At 35.7% G+C, this 19,817-nt stretch overlaps 1 protein-coding gene across 2 annotated transcripts in view; it reads left to right on the top strand.

Annotated features, from left to right (window-relative positions):
* The window catches only part of LOC140436820 (solute carrier family 2, facilitated glucose transporter member 1-like), an 88,960-nt gene that overhangs the window by 68,519 nt on the left and 624 nt on the right, over window positions 1-19,817 (top strand). For both annotated transcript variants that reach the window (XM_072525946.1, XM_072525947.1), the window contains 7 exons: window positions 2,981-3,266; window positions 5,267-5,407; window positions 9,122-9,259; window positions 9,325-9,524; window positions 16,083-16,295; window positions 16,609-16,880; window positions 19,624-19,817. The exon at window positions 19,624-19,817 is cut by the window's right edge. In XM_072525946.1, the coding sequence (XP_072382047.1) occupies window positions 2,981-3,266; window positions 5,267-5,407; window positions 9,122-9,259; window positions 9,325-9,524; window positions 16,083-16,295; window positions 16,609-16,880; window positions 19,624-19,756 (1,383 nt within the window). In that variant the 3' untranslated portion in view covers window positions 19,757-19,817. The remainder of the gene's footprint in view (window positions 1-2,980; window positions 3,267-5,266; window positions 5,408-9,121; window positions 9,260-9,324; window positions 9,525-16,082; window positions 16,296-16,608; window positions 16,881-19,623) is intronic.

The following is a 19,817-nucleotide window of genomic DNA, read 5'->3' on the forward strand; positions in this document are numbered from 1 at the left end:
TTCCAGTGGGAACATGTAACTTCACAGCGGCTAAGTGACAAGTATCGGCGTTTTGGGTTTTATAGATTATCGCAAAGCGTTCGACAGGGTCAAATGGCAACACTTATGTCTCTTTTATTGAGACAGTTTGGCCTTTTTTCAATTTCTATGGCTTCTCAAATAATTCTTGGTTTAAAGAAGCGGATAGGGGCTATGGTTCTGAAGATTTCAAAATCAATTTTGTGGCCTGTATGAAGGTGGTGTTGGCCTAATAGAGATGAAGTTGAATCGGAATTGCGAACAGAAATCGAACGTTCATTAATCCTGTTTTGGATTCTACGATTTCTTTGACCTATATAAGATCGGAGGCAGTCTGCACAAGGAATTTCATAAACTCGGTGTTGTTTATTTGGAATGTTGTCTTTGATTGATCGGACAAGAGATGAAAGTTTTTGTTGGGGGATAAATGTTGTCTTAATTCCTTTTGATTTAAGAATTTTGTCGATTTTGTCAGTGACACCTTTGATGTAAGGAAGAAAAGCTTTCGTATGATGAGGGTCTGAGTCTTTGGGTAGAGATTGCGAGGGAGATTGATGTCTGCGAATGCTTCTATTAATATAATTTTCGCGGTAACCGTTTTAGATAAGGGCTGTTTTAAACCAGATAGCTCAGCACTTCTACTTACGTCATCGCACAGGCGTATTGCTCTGGAGACAAGCGTATTAATGACTGAATTAATTAGTGATGGTGGATGATGAGAGTTGGCATGCAAGCAACGATTTGTATTGCTGAGTTTTAGATAAACAGAGTGATAAAAACCTTGGGATTGGTTTTTAATATTTCTTTGTCTTTTCTTAGCCTCTGGAGAATAGTTATGTTACTTGTGTGGTGTATATATGAGACCCTCAACATACGTCGGTAGCACCACATTTCAAATGCCTCTAATCGTTTTATGGCATCTTCTGTAAGGCTTCAGCTTTCTACTCCATAGAGGATGACATCTAAGAATTCTTATGCGTATATTGATACTTAAAGGATAAGTTGCAGATAATCTTCCTAAGTCTGTTGAAAGAGCTTGTGGCCTTTTCAATACGAATCTTTATTTCATAGCTGTGATCCTAAGTATCCTTAATATTGCAGCCCAAATAGCATATTTTTTCCACCCTTTCTAACGGTGTATTGCCTATTGTAATTTGGGCGTTTATGTTGATGTTCTTACTAATAATTATTTTTGTCTTCTTGCAATTTAGTTTTAGGCCGTATTTGTTACATGCTTCTACAACGTTATCAATCATCCTTTGAAGTATATGTTAAATAATGCCGGTGACAATATGCAACCCTGTCTAACTCCTTTTTCGACTGTGAAGATCTCGGACAGTTCATTTTCTAATCGTACTGTTGCTTTTTGTTGGAGATATAAGTTTGAGATCAGTCTTATATCCTTACCATCGGATTCTGTTGTTTTTAGGATATCGATTAATTTCCTATGTGGGACTTTATCAAATGCCTTCTCGAAATCAATGAAACATGCATACACGTCGCAGGACTCTCTGTATTAGAACTTGCAAACTAAAAAGTGCTTCCTTCGTTCCGAGTCCTGCTCTGAATCCAAATTGAACTTTACTCAGGTGTTCTTCTAATTTGGTGTATATGCGCGAGTGAATGATAGTAAGGAGTACTTTAAGTACATGGCTCATCAAACTAATTAATCTATGTTCTTCACATTTTCTAGCGTTTGGTTTTTTAGGAAGTGGAATGAATATTAATAGTAGCCAGTCTTTTGGTAAGTAACCAGTCTCGTAGATGTTGTTGAATAGTTTCGTAAGAGCTGTGATTTGGTGTGCCTCTAATATCTTTAAAATTTCATCATGCACCTCATCAGGTCCTGTTGATTTCCCATATTTAATCCGCTTAATGGCCATAGTTACTTCTTCGTTTGTTATTTCTAGGCCGTAGGGATTGTTTATTTCAGTCGGACTTCGTGCTGCACCTTCGAATAATTCTTGCATATATTCTTTCCATCTTCCTAATTTATCTTCAATGGTACCTCTGTACCTCTTTAATTTTTTTGTGCATATGGACACCGTCATGTTTGCGTTGTAGTGTTTCAACTTCTCGACGTTATCATAAAGAAAAACCAATCCTAATCACTCTGTTTATCTAAAACCCTCCCATACAAATCGTTACTTGCATGCCAACTCTCATCATCCACCTTCACAAATTAACCCAGTAATTAATATCCTTATCTCCAGATCAATAAGCCTTTGCGATGATGCAAGTAGACCCGCTGAGCACTCTAGTTTAAAACAAGCTCTCATCTAAAACTCACACTTAATCTCAGAATGCCCCTGATCTTATATAGGTCAAAAGAATCGTAGAATCCAAAATAGGATTTATAAACATTCCATTTCACTATCTTCATACAGGTCACAAAATTGATTTTGAAAACTCCAGACCCATAGCCCTCATCCGCTTCTATAAACCAAGAATTATCCGAGAAGCCATAGAAATTGAAAAAAGCCCAAATTGTCTCAATAAAAAAGATGGCGGCATCCAGTTACCTTCGATATGGAGACCTCTCATAAAGAAAATTTAGTCCGCTCCACCTGCTAATCAAAATTCCACCGTCAGGAATGTTCGCGCCAACTTCCGCGTCAATCCCCACGCTAACCTCCACTCAAACCACGTCACCATCGACTGTATATATATTATATCAGGCGTTACGCCCTTTCCGGTAAGGATCTATGGAGCAGTATCACCGAGTCGCAAGCCCTCATCTCTTGCTGTACTGCTCATCCATAGGTCTATCAGACACACCAGAACAGAATATAAAAAAAAAACATTTTTAAAGTATTAGTTGTATTAAATATATATTACTAAATATTTTGGGCTCTATTGGATACTTATGCACAGTTTTTAAATATTTTCCCAAAAATAGTCAACATCCCTATTATATATTTTAACAGGATATTTTAATTACATTAAAGTATTTGACTTTTAGGTAATCAAGGAGTTTTGTCGAAATATTATCACAGAGAGATTTGGAGATACGCCGAGTGTAATCCAACTCGAATTAATATGGTCGGCGATAGTATCCATATTTTTGGTTGGAGCGGCAATTGGATCATTGGGAGGTTCGGTATTGGCTGACAAGATAGGCCGGAAAGGTGTGTTAGCAGTTTGTTCTGGATTATCCACTCTTTCTGCAGTAGTGTTTTTTATAAGTCGACCAGTAATGTCGATAGAATTGTTGTTCATCGGAAGATTATTAGTTGGATTTTCTTCAGGTAAGTTTATAAGTGAAAACAATATTATACTACAATAAACATTACTGTGTCACTAATATTTAGAAATAAAGAGACATGTATACTAAGTGACATAGAAATCCGAACACCTATTATAAATTATTTTATTTATTTAAAATTTGGTATACAGACTTATCTTGGTAAAAACAATAAACGATTAGAATTTCAGCCATATCAGTTTGGGGTTTCGATTTTTATTCATTTTCTTTTTTAAATTTGCTAACCACTAAACATTTTAACTTTTAAGCTTATATCCTATCAAAATTTAGCGTTGTGCAGTTCTTGATTTTTTTGAAAGTCGTTTACAATGCCTAGAGTACGAAATCGTGCAAATTTCCACCAACTGAGTGAGTTTGATGTTGGCCGGATAGTTGGCCTAAGAGAAACCCGACTTTCTTTGCGAATAAGGTTCACAGAAGTTTAGGTACTGTGAACAAGAATAAGGACAATATTGTAACTTTAGAAATTATGTCGCCAATTCATATCGGTACTCAAAGCATGGGGTTTCAAATTAAAGATTTCTCACTCCCGTTGGGCGTTGCAAAAAAATTAATCTATATACTGTCGTCGCAGCAAGAGTGGACCTATGAAATTATCCACTCTGCTTAGGGGCTTCATTATAATGTATGAAGTACCCCTAAGCATTTATCCATATTAACTTCTGGATGTTGTGGAAAGTTTTTACAAAGTCTTAGAAGTTTTTACCAAGTTTACAAAGATAAAAAGTTACAAGTATAAACAATTAGAAAAAAGGTATAAACATTTTAAGACAGAAAAGTCTTAATGCAAAATATAAATGTTCGCAAATACAAGCACTATTACCTCGATTCCAGGGGGAGGTGGTGGTGACAGCATCTCCATCCTAGGCAGGTTCCATCCTCCTTCGATGCACCAAACTCCCTCGACGGGTTTGTCTGCTTCTCAGCTCTCCGGTTCCTTTCTGCATTGTCCACGGTGTTACGTAGGCAAGTTTGCCCGAGGCCTCCGTGGTGACGCGGACCACATACTGGTAGAGTAGGCAGGGACTGTACTCCCTGCCTACCGCAGACTGGCTCGTCTCAGGCATCTGGTACACAGAAGGCGTCAGGTCTGCTTAGGAACTGGATGGCGGAATGTTAGGATTTTGACGTCTTAACATCCGATAACTCTGTCCTCTTGGATACAGCATGGATTCATAGGCTTGTGTGTACCACAGCTTCTCATCGGTGGGCGTAGTCAAAAAGCGAGTTGGGCTTCATGTCGTCGCAGCAAGGGTGGACCTATGAAATTATCAACTCTACTGTACGCTCTGCTTAGGGGCTTCATGTATAATGTATGAAGTACCCCTAAGCATTTATCCATATTAACTTCTGCATCTTGTGGATTTTTACCAAGTCTTAACAAAGACTTGGTGTGAAACTTCTTATATCAGGTAAACCATCGTTGGAAAGAAAACAAGTTCGAATGTGTGAAGAAGACTATCTACAGAGTCTTAAGATTTTTGCGGTAACAAATGAAGCAGAGCACCGACCGGCGACTCCCTAAAGCGTACTATGCTCTAGGTGAGAACGTGGTCAAACGACTGATCCTCACTCGAAGATTGTGCGATTATTTATACACAATCTTGGAGTCGAGGTAGGCGGGGCGATGCGCATTAAGTGCGTGCTATTGGTCGACAGACTAGGGCACTTTATGTATAAATGTCATTATGTCATTATTTTTGTATTACCTACCTAAGTTATAAATGCCGTACAAACATGTTGGCCAAAAAACTTACCCCCATTGAGTGGTAAGTTTTTCTTACCTGTGACTCACATGTACCGATAACAATTTACGGCATAGTTTCTAAAGTTGTTATTACATATTGTAATATTCATTTATATGTGATTCGTGCTTTAAATATACCAAATAAATATTTTTATTTGGTATATTTAAAAAATAATCTGACTGCTTGGTGTGACCAAGAAAAAAACTTTTTGTTTCATTAATTTATTTATTTTCAGGCCTCACGACTACTGTTGTTCCTATGTATTTAACTGAGTTAGCCCCTATTCACTTAAGGGGATCCACGGGTGTACTGTGCCCCCTGGGAGTGACGATAGGTGTATTGCTAGGTCAGATTATGTCCATGCGTAATATATTAGGTAAGTAGAGTGATTTTTATTCTCTAGACGTTGACTCCGTCTGTGTTCATCGAATTAATAATTGCAAAAAAATCGAAATAATCCAAAACACCCTGTATTTAGGTATAGGGAATCCTTATAAAAGTATAGCTTATTTTTAAAGGACAATTTAAAAATGTCCATATATGTACATCAAATATAGGGTGTTCCATAAGAAAAAATGTAACTTTGATATGCCATTCTTTTTTGAAATACCCTGTATAATTCACATTATTTTTAAATTATATTGTTATTGGCCCTGTATATTTCTGCGCAGAAAAAAAAATCGATATTAAGTCGTTTTCCGTACAGAGACCGAGGCGCATAGGATGGTCCACCCCAAATGTATTGTATTTTTCACCCAAAATGTTGGAATGTGTTTAAATCGTAGAACAATATAAGTTTCTTGTGGAGTAGCAGTCAATGGTTTTGACCTAGAAATTTAGAAAAACTATTAGACATTTTGTCTAGCTTTAGAATTTATTTAATTCCTCTCCAGGGCACCTAAAAGAAAATTAATTTATTAGTAGATTTATTTATATGTATAAAACATTGTATGAACTTAATGGTAGCGAAACGACATTCTCAAGCAGGGCCTCACCAACTGTGAGTGCTTCTTGGTTCAGTAGCGCAACTAATTCTGGCCATTTGGAAAAATAGTCCATAGCAACCATAAAATACTTGATTCCTCATGTTGTTACTGGAAATGATCCCAGAATGTCAACAGAAACTCATTCCCATGGAGTCCCGGTGATGGATTGTTTGAGTTTTCTTTAAGTCTCGTTTTGGGCCCCTTCTTGGATGCACATAGGTCACATCGTTCGCACCATTCTTCCATATCTTGCCGATAATTAACCCAATAATACCTGTCACGGACTCTGGCCAGGGTCCATTTATCCCAAAATGCCCCCCGGCGTGGCTATCATGGAGTTCTGCAAGTACGTTCTTAACACATGACTTTAGAAGAACAAATTGGAGCATTGTTCTTATTCCACCTGGAACATTTACGAGCGATGACGTCATCTCGCAGACACAATAGCCCTTCACTGCTTGCCCATATTTGTCAATCTCCTGCTACTGTGGCCTAGCTCCGTTGTCCAGCCACTCACGGACTATCTTTAGATCTGGATCTTTTTTTCTGCTCACGATCTAGCTTTAGATCTGGATCTTTCGTCGGCTCAAGGACTAGTTTTACATCGGGATCTTTCTTCTGCTCACGGACTAGCTTTAGATCTGGATCTTTCTTGTGCTGCTCACGAACTAGATTTAGATCTGGATCTTTCTTCTGCTCACGGACGCTTCTGCTTCGTCTTATTGTGGATATTGATAACCTGGGACTGCGTTGCTGTGGTAAGATCACGTTGAAGGTGGCCTACCAATCCACGATTATAACACTTTAGGTACCCTTGACGTTTTTGTTTCAAGAATCAGCTATTGGGCGGAGATATTTTTCGAATTGGGCGACCAATACCTGGTGCAGCGTATTCAGATCGCCTTCTTCCACTTCGGCAACACCTCTTACTTGATGCATTTTTCGTTGATGACGGGACACATTCTTCACGGCGTTATACTCTAATGCTGCGACAATAGCATCCTTCAATATTTGGTAACGTCCTCTTCCTAGTCGTAATATCTGCTAAGGATCTATATCGCGTAGTCCATCAAGGAAACATTGGATGGTTAATTTATGTAAGAACTCTTCCAGAGCTTCGGGCCTAGGGAGTCATGCCATCTTTTTTACTTCCGCTCCGTATTCTTGTACAGATTCGTTGGAGCCTTGGATACGCGCTTTTAATTGACTCTGGTATAGTTGCTTCAAATTTTGACTGCTGTATCTTAATTCTAGAGCCGATACAATGGTCTCATAGTTCTTTTGTGCGGCCTCTGGGATGTTTTGGAAGATTTCGACAGCCTTACCTCGAAGTGCTAATATGAGAGCTGTTGCCTTCTATTCATATGTCCATCCAATATTTTGTGTAGCGTACATATGTATATATATATATATATATATATATATATATATATATATATATGTACATATTTCTACATATTTCTTTTGAAACAACTTGTTATTGTTGCGAAGAATAAAGGTTTTTATTGAAAATAAGCAAACCAATAAAACAAAACAGATAAGAGTGTCCGGCACGGTATAGATTATTTGTTTTAGTTGTAAATCAAACGAAAATAAATAAACGAACTTTCGCTTTTAAAAACGAAATATGTCTTACATGAAGTTAACGGATGTGCAAAGGGGAAATATTATTGATCTTGTGGAGCAATGAATGTATCAGAGGGATATAGTTGCAATGGTAGGCGTAACAGAGGGTGTTGTGCCAAAAATCTATGGTAGTTAGCAGGAGTTATGAACGCTTAAGAATAGACCAAGATAAAGTCACTAAAAAGTAACAACGGCCTACCACGATCGCTACCACCCGCAACTCCAAAAGCAGCTTTTGAAAGGTACATATTGTGTAAGTGTTTCAGTTGAAACAATACTAAGAAGACTTTTTGCCCAAAGACTATACAGCAGTAGACAGGAGCGGGTTCCCCAGTTAATCAGGCAGCACAAGATTGATCGCCTAAATTGGTGTCTTCAATACCAAAACTGGAACATTGGAAATTGGCAAAATATGCTATTTTCAAAAGAAACCAGGATTTGTGTAAAATCATATGACCGATGAATTCGTGTACTTAGAAGACTAGGAAGACAAGCAAGAACGAAAACAGAGAAATCTGTTCACAAACATAAAGGGGGAAGTCTTATGCTCTGGGGAAGTAATATGGACGGCGAAAAAACTTCTTTAGTTTCCATTCAACCAACTTTAACAGCTCGCAGGTATGTTGATTTGGTTCTAGAACCTGTAATTAGACTCTGAAAAAGTGCAGTGCAAAATTCAATTTTCATGCAGCTCCACATCCCAGCAGAGTCACTACAGACTTTCTTGAAGCAGAAGATATCACTATTCTGTAGTGGCCTGCTTGCTCAGTCAAACTTAACCTTATAGAGCATTTGTGGGATATGCTTAAAAAATAATTAGACCTCGATGGGATAATCCACAAAATACCGTACAGCTAGTACAAGCTGCTCTTGAAGAAATGAAGCAATGTACCACAATAAAATGTTGAGAATTTGTTTAGGAGCATGCCCACGCGAATTGGAGCTTGCATAAGGCCCAGTGTTGGTCACACCGACTACTAAAAAAAACATAAATAAAAACAATTTAAACATCATTCCTTGTACATTGAAATTTTGTGTACTAGTGACTTTAAAATAAATAATTTCAATTTTATTATTTAAGAATTTATGGGATTCTGTAATTTTTATGTATTGGTGATTTAATTGTTTTAAAATAAATATTCTTTGACTTTGTAGATTGTTTTTTGTTAATTCGTTTAAAATAATAAGAAATATCAGATGATTCCATATAAGTTTAGTTGTGTGTATATATGTATATATGATACACAGTATGGTGCACATAAACGGAACAAATGAATTATGTTGAAAACCGACGACTTCAGAGAAAAATCCTGTTTTTTTTATTTTTTACAAATACTGTTTTAAAGTACAAATGTGGATGTTGCAATTGAAAGGTCTGATGAATATCTTTCAACTGTAACAACAGTTTTAAGTTTTATCTGAATAATAACCTATTATATACATAACACTGATTTGATAATCTTTTATTTATGTTTTAGGTAATTCCGATTATTGGCCTCATTGTTTGGCTGCATATGTTATTCCTGTGATTATCTGCGCCTTTACACTGCCACTATTGCCTGAAAGCCCGAAGTATTTGTTTGTAATAAAAAAAGATCAACACAAAGCCCTCCGACGTAAGTTTAAGGTAAATTTCATGCATAGTTGTCCTAATTTTTAACGACGGTTTCCTAAATTTTAGAATTAAATCGACTCAGGAATTCAAAGCAAGCTGCAGTCAATTTAGAAATATTGGAACTAAAAAAAGAACAACAAGACAACGAAAAAAATACCAGAGTTGGTTGGAGTATTGGAAAAGTTTTAGTAGATCGTTCGTTGTTGTTACCTCTATTGTTGGTTTGTTCTCTTCAAGCTGGACAGCAACTAAGTGGAATCAATGCGGTAAGCATAACTCAAATTATCATCTGTAACTGTACGTGAACAATTATTTGATAGAAATAACACTGAAAATTGCTATTTCCGCCCCTTTTACAAAATATATTCCAATAAGTGATGGCAACTGTTTCGGCAGGCGACGAATATTTTGTAGTCAAATGTTTCACCATGTTTACTATTATGTGTGTTCGGCGGATGAAGAGATCTGGAATAAATTTGTCTCAAATTGGTCCTGAACATTTTGTCTGAATTGTTAACTATTTAATTTTTTTGCAAAAATGGTCGTCCATCATCATCATTAGCCGTTTTGCGTCCACTGCTGAACATAGGCCATTCGTAAATAATTCCATTACATCCAATCTTGAGCACCCTGAATCCAGTTGTGCTGGATACACTTGATGTTATTTGACCACTTTGTTGGAGAACGTCCTCCATTACGATAAGCATCGTGTCTAGGTCTCAGTTCTAAAATTTTCTTGGTCCATCTTCCATCTCTGACTCTGGCAACATGTCCTGCTCAGTTCCATTTCAGCGTTGTAATTCTTTTAACTGCGTCCGTAACACCAGTGTTTTTAACTATTTGATTTGAAACTCTGTCCCTTAGGGATATTGTACAAATTTACCATAAATCTGTACATTGTAAAAACTTCTTATTTTTATTTAAATATTCCCCTTATTTCTAAACTTGGACTAGTCCCTTAAAACCAGTCCATTCTTGGCCTTGAACGATTAACAACGAAAGACAAACAACAAGTTCCTCAAAAATATCCTATTGTTGGCAGTGAGTGTGCTAAAAATAATTAGATGCTGTCCCTATTGTAAGTAATAATCAAACTTATATATATTTAGGGATTCTACAGTATTCACTGCCTTCCCTCGCTCAACCGTTTCCATCTCTCTCTGTTGTTCCATTCTCCATCGTTTAGTCCTCTCTTACTCATGGCGTCGTCTACTTCGTTCCTCCAGGAAGGAGGAAAAGAGGAGACGGGGTCGTCCTCTTTTCCTCCTTCCTATGGGGCTCCATTCGGTTATTCTCTTTATCCATCTGCTGTCGCTAGTTCTTCTTACATGTCCATACCACTTTAGTCTCTTTTGTTCTATATATATATATATATATATATATATATATATATATATATATATATATATATATATATATATATATATATATATATTAGTATGTCTGTTTCTATTGATGTTCTTTACTTTATTTCGTCATTACTTCTCCTATCCATTCTTGTTACTCTGCAGCATCTTCGCAGGCATTCCATCTCTGTTGCTACTATCTTACTGCTGTTTTTCTTGTTTATGATCCAATTTTCAGCCCCATATGTCATAATACTTCGCACTAATGTTTTATAAATCTGCGTTTTTGTCTTCATATTTAGGTGTCTATTCCACCATACTGAGTTAAGTTGTCGGATTGCTGTTCTTGTTTGTCCTAATCTTTGTGTAACTTCTTCCTCTGTTGCTGCCTTTTTCGTGATTATAAACCCCAGGTATTTGAATTTATCCTTTCCTTTGATTGTTACGTTGTCATCAATCTGTAGATCTTCTATGTCTTCTTCACTTGTAGATAGGTACTCTGTTTTCGCGAGGTTAATATCTAGGCCAGCCTTGGTATATTCTTCTTGTAGTTTCTTCATCATATAGCTGAGGTCGTCTTGGTCTTGTGCAATCACTACCTGATCGTCTGCAAAGCTTAACGTATATAGGTATTCGTTCCGTACCGGTACTCCCATGCCTTCGCATGCCTTCTTTTCCATGTAGTCAAGGCTTTCTCTAAGTATATTTTGAATACACAAAATATAATCAAACTTAAATCTACTTATTCAACCTCTCAATTGTTCACTGGTCACTGTGTTGCCATCACATGTCGCGAGTGCATAGAAAACGATTTGCCGATCCAACAACGGTTTGAATATCACATAAACCTTTACTGTTCTTATTTATAAACAATAAACTTATAACTGATATTTTCTACAGTGCTATAGGCTATTATTCCTTTTAATAAAGATACATTTTGACTAATCTTAATTAAGACTTTTACCAGTTTAATGTTTATCCTTATCCCTAGTCAAGGGAACAACCTTTCAGGTGCAGGATTCCCCAGCTGGTCCTTCGGAGCTAAGGAGTACCTCAGAAGCTTTGTACAGTAAGAAAAAATCTTTCATCGAACCAGCAAAGTTCGCTACGGCGAACTCCTTATTCGTACAGATATATTCAACATTGGCCTCTCCATTGCTCACTGTGCCACTTGTATCTTATTGATTACTTGTCTGGTAAGGTTCAATATTTCTGCTCTATATGTTAGAATTTCAAGTACACATTGATCAAAGCCCTTCCTTTTTAAGTACATGGGAATATCTGATCTAAAGACTTCCCTCAGTTTTCCGTAAGCTTCCCATGTGAGTCCTATTCTCCTGTTTAACTCTGTTGTTTGATTGTCTCTTCCTCATTTAATCTCGTGGCCCAGATACTTATAGGTATAAACTTGTTCAATTTGCGTGCCATTAGTTGAAATATTTTTGGCCAATACAAGGTTGGTCATGTATTGTGTTTTGGAAAAGCTATTTTTAAGGTCAATTCGTGTACAAAAACAAAAAAAAAGTCTTAAAAAAGTTGACAGGCATGATCTACCCGGTCTGCAATAAGGACTATGTCTTCTACCTCTAGTTGTTCAGAAACAAACCTCTAGTTGTTCAGAAACTCTCCGTTTATGTTGACTCCAATATTTTCCCAATTATTGTTTCTTATGGCACTCTGTAATAAAGCGGTGAATAGTTTAGGAGAGATAATGTCTCTAATAACCTTATCTGCCTCTATTACCCATATCCAAGGGAAGTGTGTTTGTCTCTCCATAGTACATTCTCACTGCTGTTGTTGCACTATTATATATATATTTTGAAGAAAAGTTGTGTACCTATGATCAATACTGCAGCCTGTAAGAACTCTCAACATGGTCTACAAAAAAGTCTTCTCTCAAACAAGTTTATTACTTGTAGGTGATCATTAGTTCCAAAGCCACTTCTAAATCCGGCTTGCTCTAGTGGTTGATGAAAATCTAGCGTAGGTCCCAGTCTGTTAGTTATAATTCTCATAAAAAGCTTATATAAAGGAGATAACAAGGTGATAGGTCTGTAGTTTCTAATTTATGTTACATCTCCTTTTTTATGCAATATTATCATAATGTCACTATTCCATTTTCTGGTGTAATTCCTTCAAGGAGGCAAACATTATAAAGAGTTTTTAAAGCTTTTATGACACGTTCACCTCCTAGTTTTATCATTTCACTTACAGTGTCATCTTCTGGAGGTGTTTTATTGCTCTTCATACCTTTTAATGCTGATTTAATTCCCTCTTCAGTTATATTTGGAAGTTCCTCTGATCCTTGATTTTGTAGTGCTGGGATCTCTACCTCTGGAATGTGAGCATGTCAACTATATAATATTCTGTAGCACTCTTCGATGATTTCTTGTTGTTCATGTATGTCATCTCCATGTTTATTTTTTAACTTATAAATATTCTTCGTTCCTGTTGTGTTCTAAAACTTTCGTTTTAGAACTTTTAGGCTTTTGTTTTGTTCTCTGGTATTAGCTGTTTCTTTAGTGTTAAAGTTCCTTATGTCTTTCCTAACGGCTTTTAAAAAGGTTTTGTTTAAATTCCTAAGCTCCTAAGTAGGTTAGGTTTCTTGTGTCTTCTGATAGTTTTTTATGTTTGCTTGGCTTGGTACTTCTATGCCTTCTTTAGGGCGTCCGCCAACATTTCGTTGAGCTGTTCAATATTTGTTTCATCTGGCACGTCTTTCTGAAGGTTACTCTCTATTTCTTCCTGGTATGCCCTTATCTTAGTAATCGAAGTGAATGTGACATTTTTAGTTCTTGTTACCATATTTCTTCTTTTCCTCTTTAGGTTCAAGACTATCTTTGTTCTTCCTATTCTATGGTCACGTTGAAAATTGATTTAATACAGTTACATCTTGAACGTCTTTCTTGTTCAAAAAGCAAAAAATTTACAAAATATAAACAGTTGAATAATCAGATAAAATCAAATCAAATAATAAATAAAATTATTTGTGGAGGTACATTGTTTTCGGGTTTAATAGGCCTTGATCTGGAATTAAATGGAAAAAATTTCAGATCCTGAACCCCGAAAACAATGTACCCACACAAAACATCGGCCGCGAAAGCCTGCACTCCTTGATAAAATCCCTTTAGGGACAGAAGTTTTTGACAAGTTGATTACCTAAAGGAAGTAGGAAGAAAACACACTTGCTGTGTCACTTTGACTTTTACCATGCTGTACAGAGGAGAATTTGACACCGAAGTTTATAAAAAAAGAGCTTTTAACTCAGTGCAAAAACCATAAGCATTTATAACCTCATGAAAAGAGCACATCCTAGTGGATACAGCCATTAAACCAAACTGGAATTGGCACACACTGATAAAAAATATATGATACTTACCATACAGTTAGTGTACCGGTACCTTATACTAGGGTTGCTGAGATATAATCAACTGTTCATAGCCAATACTATGAAAGCAACAATGGTATTCTAACCAGCAAGAGTAATTGTTAATCTTTTAAATCAGCAATCCTCAACATAGGCAGTGAGTGTTATAAACAAAGGATGAAATTGTGCTATAATACCATGCATAGTACCGCTGTGAGCCATAATTGATAATGCCTAATCGAAAAATCATGGATTACTGCAGAATATCGCATAAGAAATCCAGATCGAAACCTCATGAATACCAAATCGAACCAAGTAACCTAAAAGCGATCTCACGTCTTTGGAAAACAGAGCAGTCAAATAGTTAAATGTTGACAAGAACATTGCAATATTACTTGCTGATAAAGTTTATCTATGGCAGAGTGTCAATGCAATTGGCTCTTCTACATAAAATGTTAGAAAATATCTAACGTTGTTGAAACCATATATTTTCTCTATTATGTCAAATTATGGTGTGGAATAATAATCGTAAAACATAAAACAATATTCATCATCATCATCAGTAGCTCGACAACCCTTTCTTGGTCCTGGCTTTTTCTAGGATTTTCAGCCATTCTGTTCTGTTCCTTGCTTTGTTTTTCCAGATGGTAATCTTAAGTGTTTTCAGATCTTGTTCCACTTGTTCCATGTATCTAAGTTTGGGTCTTCCCTTTGACCTTCTTCCTACTGGTGTTTGCCTCATAATATGTTTTGCTGTTTCAGTCTCCAACATTCGTTCAACATGGCCCATCCAGCGCAGTCGTCCGATCTTTATGGATGTTATGATCTCGGGTTCATTGTATATTGTGTATAGTTAAAAGTTATATCTTCTGCGCCATATGTCATTTTCCTTTACCCCCTTATATATGTGTCTAATGATTTTTCGTTCAAATGTGCCTAATAGGTTTTCATCGCTTTTCGACAGTGTCCATGCCTCTGATCCATACACAAGGACCGGTTTTATCAGGGTCTTCTATATTTTGCATTTGGTTTTTCTTGTGATGTTGTTAGATCTTAGATGTTTAATTAGTCCATTATATGTTTTATTAGCGATATGTATTCTTCTCTTAACTTCTTCACTGACATTGTTATCTGCGGTAACGCATCTAGGTATGTAAAATTTTTCACGCTTTCGATGTTATAGTCTCCTATTGTCAGATTCTTTAGGTTTCTTTGGCCTGTCGATTTCCTGGCCTTCATGTATTTGGTTTTTATTTCATTAATGTTTAGGCCACTGTTTTGTGCCGCTCTTTCTATCGCATTAAATGCTTCTATCATCTCTCTTTCGCTTCTAGCTATGATATCAACATCATCTGCAAATGCCAATATTTGTACACTTTTTGTTATTATTGTTCCTCTGGTGTTGACGTTTGACTCCCTAATTATTTTCTCTAATGTGATGTTGAATAGAATACAGGATAGGGCATCTCCCTGTCGTAGGCCCGTTCTCACATGAATTGTATCTGTTAGTTCGTTTTGAATTCGAATTTTGCTTTGTACTTTAAGTGTTTCTTTTATGATATCAATGAGTTGAGTTGGAATATTAAACTCTTTCAGTGCATGAATCAGAAATTCTCGATGGATGCTATCATAGGCACTCTCAAAGTCAATGAAAAGATGATGTGTGTCTATATTAAATATACTAGTATTTTCCAAGATTTGCCTCAAGACGAAGATCTGATCTATTGCGGACTTCTGCCTACAGAAACCACATTGATATCCCCCAACTAATTGTTCCGCATATGGTCTCAATCGGCCATACACAATATTTGACAGTATTTTATTGTAAAACAATATTGTATTTATTTAAAAAATAAAAATGCAATGTAATCATAAAAATTAATGCTAATATAGTTTTTATTACTTAATACTTTAAGCTAATATAAATGTGGAATAGAATATATTTAACTATAGTATACCCTTTTATAGAGCTATTTATATAAGTAGTGCTCGGATTGTATTTGCCTAGAGAACACTTCGTTACTTTGGTAATTACCTTTTGATACTTCTGACTGTAATATCTAACCGATATTGAGCCGAATATCATATTTATTTTAATATTTTCTTTTTAGGTATTTTACTACTCCAGCGCAATATTCAAAGCAGCAGGATTGTCCGATAGAGCAAGTGAACTCGGTACCATTGGTTCTGGTTTATGTAATAATTTTATGGCAATTTTGTCGGTATGGACAATGTCACGCTTTAACAGAAGATTTTGTATACAAGTCAGCACAATAACCTCAGCTATCTTTTTGGTAATTCTGGGGTTTGCAATCAAATATATTGTAAGTAGAATTCGTATTGTGTCATTTTTCTTTCTACCAAATTTTTTCTACAAATTTTATTGTGTTGAAAATATAATGTATTTAAGTCAAAATTATTAAAATAATTATGGGACGATTGTCATAAATCATGTATACATCCATATCACTATATGATATGATTTTTAGTAACAAATGAATATATAAAATCTATTAATACTCTAATTAAAACAATAATCTTAATAACCGGTAATACTTTATCTACCAATTTTATCAACTAATTATAACAGTAGTTTTACTTTAGAGTAGTCTAATCACTGAACTTTCTGTCTTTTAGGATTCCTATTCATGGGTGCCTTACTTAAGCATAATAGGTGTACAAGGATATGTCCTGTGTTACGGATTCGGTTTAGGACCAATTCCATACTTCATAGGTTCAGAATTGTTCGAAGTCGGTCCGAGACCAAGTGCTATGGCGTTAGGAAGTATGTCTAGTTGGGGCGGTAATTTCATAGTAGGTCTTACATTTCCCTTGATGCAGACGTATCTTGGAGCGGCGTCGTTTTTCATTTTCGCGCTAGTTGCTTTTGGATTGTTCTTCTTCACTAGGTAAGTACAATGTAAAAGAATAATGTACAACGATAATGTAAAAATAAATTTTATTATTTATTAATTACCGTAGAAGGTTTTCGTTTAGAAGTAAATGTGAGTATTCTTATATAAGACCCCCCACCCACACGGGGAAATTTTGAATTCAGATGTCACTCTGGCCAAGTGTGTTTTGGTGAGCTTTATATTCAAGCAGCCGCTTGCTGGAACTGGAACATTCTCGCAACATATAAACCCTCTTATCAGAAGCGACGTAATAAAACTAGAAGGACTAAACCAAAGTGGGATATATTCGATATTAGTGAAGAAAGACATCGGGGAGAAGACCAACTTCCACTAAAATATGTTTAATTTCAAAGTAGATGACGAGTCATCAGTTGAAGTAATTAGTTTTCTAATATATAAAAAATATATACCAAACATGTGACAACTCAGAGTGCAAATTTGTAAATTTGCACCAAATAAGATTATCTATCTATATAAAAGGCTAGTACAAGTCACACTCTTTGTCCGGTAGAGTGACTACGCCACCTAGGAAAGAAATCTGAACTATCAACATCTGACATTTCAAATATATTTTGTTCTTGAAGGGATACGGTTGATTTATTGCTAATTCAGTCTACACATTGATGATTGATGATAAAATTAAATAAAACTAAATAGAATTAAATAAGATTAAATAAAGTTAATTAAAACTAAATAAAATTAAACAAAATTAAATAAAATGTAATGGTAATGAAAATGAAGTTATTAAACATAAATACAAGATAATACTGAAAATCTAAATGATAAATAAATCCTGTGTATTATTTAACAAATTTTATACATTACTAAAATCATTCAAAATTTTTAAAGAAAACAATTAAGATTTTTCAAATTTTAAACAACTTAAATGTGTGGTAATATAAAAAATATTAACATAGTAATAACGCGCTTTAAGGAGTATTCGCTGTTGTCGGCACTCCCCAAGTGCCACGTGCCGTTTTTATTTTTTCAAAATCACTGGGGCAAAATCACTAGTACAGTTATAAGCACCAACTATAAGCCACCCAACCCAACCAGAACATCAGTATTGGTGGGAAAGAAATAGAACTCGTAGATAGATATAAATACCTGGGACATGAAATTATGATTGGCAGGGATAACCAGACTCATGAACTGAAGAGAAGAATCGGCCTTGGGTGGGCAGAATTTGGAAAACTGAGAGAAACTTTTAAAAGTGAGCTGCCCACATGCCTAAAGAGAAAGGTATTTGATCAGTGCGTCCTCCCAGTCTTGACGTACGGAGCAGAAACACTTACCTTAACAAAAGCAGCAGCTACCAAACTGAGAGTCACGCAGAGAAGAGTGGAGCGGTCCATGTTAGGAATAACTCTGCGAGACAGAATAACCAACGAAGACATCAGGAGAAGAACCGGAGTGACTGACATCATCGAGAGGATAGCCAGACTGAAATGGAGATGGGCAGGACGCATAGCCGGAGTGACAGATGGGCGATGGACAAAGAGGTTATTGGAATGGAGGCCAAGGGAAGACAAGAAAAGCGTCGGTCGACCACCTACAAGATGGACTGACGATTTAAGAAAACTCAATAAAAACTGGATGAGAGCGGCGCAAGATAGACGGGGTTGGAAACATGAGGAAGAGGCCTATGTTCAGCAGTGGACTCTTGAGGCTGGATGATGATAAGCCACCCGGGTAAGAAAGTAGAACAAGTATATTAAGATATTTTGAACGAAATACATAAACATTGTATAGGTACGATGCCAATTGTTTATAGAATATAATAAGTAGAAGATGAGGCAGAATGAGCTGTGAGAAACTTGGGCTACATTGAGAGAAACGAGAGAGGTGACAGGCTTATTAACTTTTTATATCAGAAGACTACTCTTTTGTGATGAATTTCTTTTTCAATAATAAACTCCAACGTAGGTGGACATGGATAAAATAATTTGAGAATGTGATAGTATTGTATACATTTTTTATACGAAGTGACCATAGAATAATTAGGACAAAATTCAGTTTTAACATGAAAATAGAAAGAACAAAAATGATCCTTAAAAACATGGATTAATCCAGAAAACAGCATAAAAAATAAGCGTAAACAAAATGAAAACAATATTGTTCAAGCGTTGAAAGAAGAGGAATAGAAATGCTGTCTAAGATCTAAAAAAAAAGAGGAACATTAAGTGATAACACAAACGAGTTAAAAAATTTGAACCGGGAAATCAAGAATTAGATTCAAAAGGACACAGGACGTTAAAAACGAGGAAAATATCTGCTAAAATAATGTTTGTACATTTCGACAGGCCAGAGGACAGAAAACATTTTATTTAATTGCCAATTATTTAGTTCTTCGCCACCTAAGCAAGTAGCACCTCTGTGCTCGAACCACTGAAAGTGGGAACATATTGGAGACATTAGTTGGACTTTTTGGTATGAATTGGAATCAGCTCGAACGGCTGACAAAGCAGAGATACTAAAATAACTGTTATATCGTTCTATTGATTCCGATTCAGACGTGAACAGTTTGACTAATTATATATATATATATATATATATATATATATATATATATATATATATATATATATATATATAATATATATATATCATATATAAAAATTTAGTATTTCTAAAATAAATTATGTACTTGTCTAATTAATTATTTAATTCATAATATTTTTAATGTTTAATCTTCTTCATATTTCCATACTATTTGACGTAAGGTATTATTTTTTAGATTCTATCTTCCCGAAACGAGAGGTAAAGACATAACAGAAGTCGTTAAGTTATGTAACCAAGGTCTATCATCTAAGCCGCTACAAAGAAATGTACCTGAAAACCAGAGAATAAATACAAGTGAGAACGTTTGATATGTGTTACAAAAAGTCATACACTTATAGGTTAACTCTAAGTGTACTTAATATTCAAGCT

Source organism: Diabrotica undecimpunctata, chromosome 3 (assembly GCF_040954645.1).
Source record: "Diabrotica undecimpunctata isolate CICGRU chromosome 3, icDiaUnde3, whole genome shotgun sequence".
NCBI lineage: Eukaryota > Metazoa > Arthropoda > Insecta > Coleoptera > Chrysomelidae > Diabrotica > Diabrotica undecimpunctata.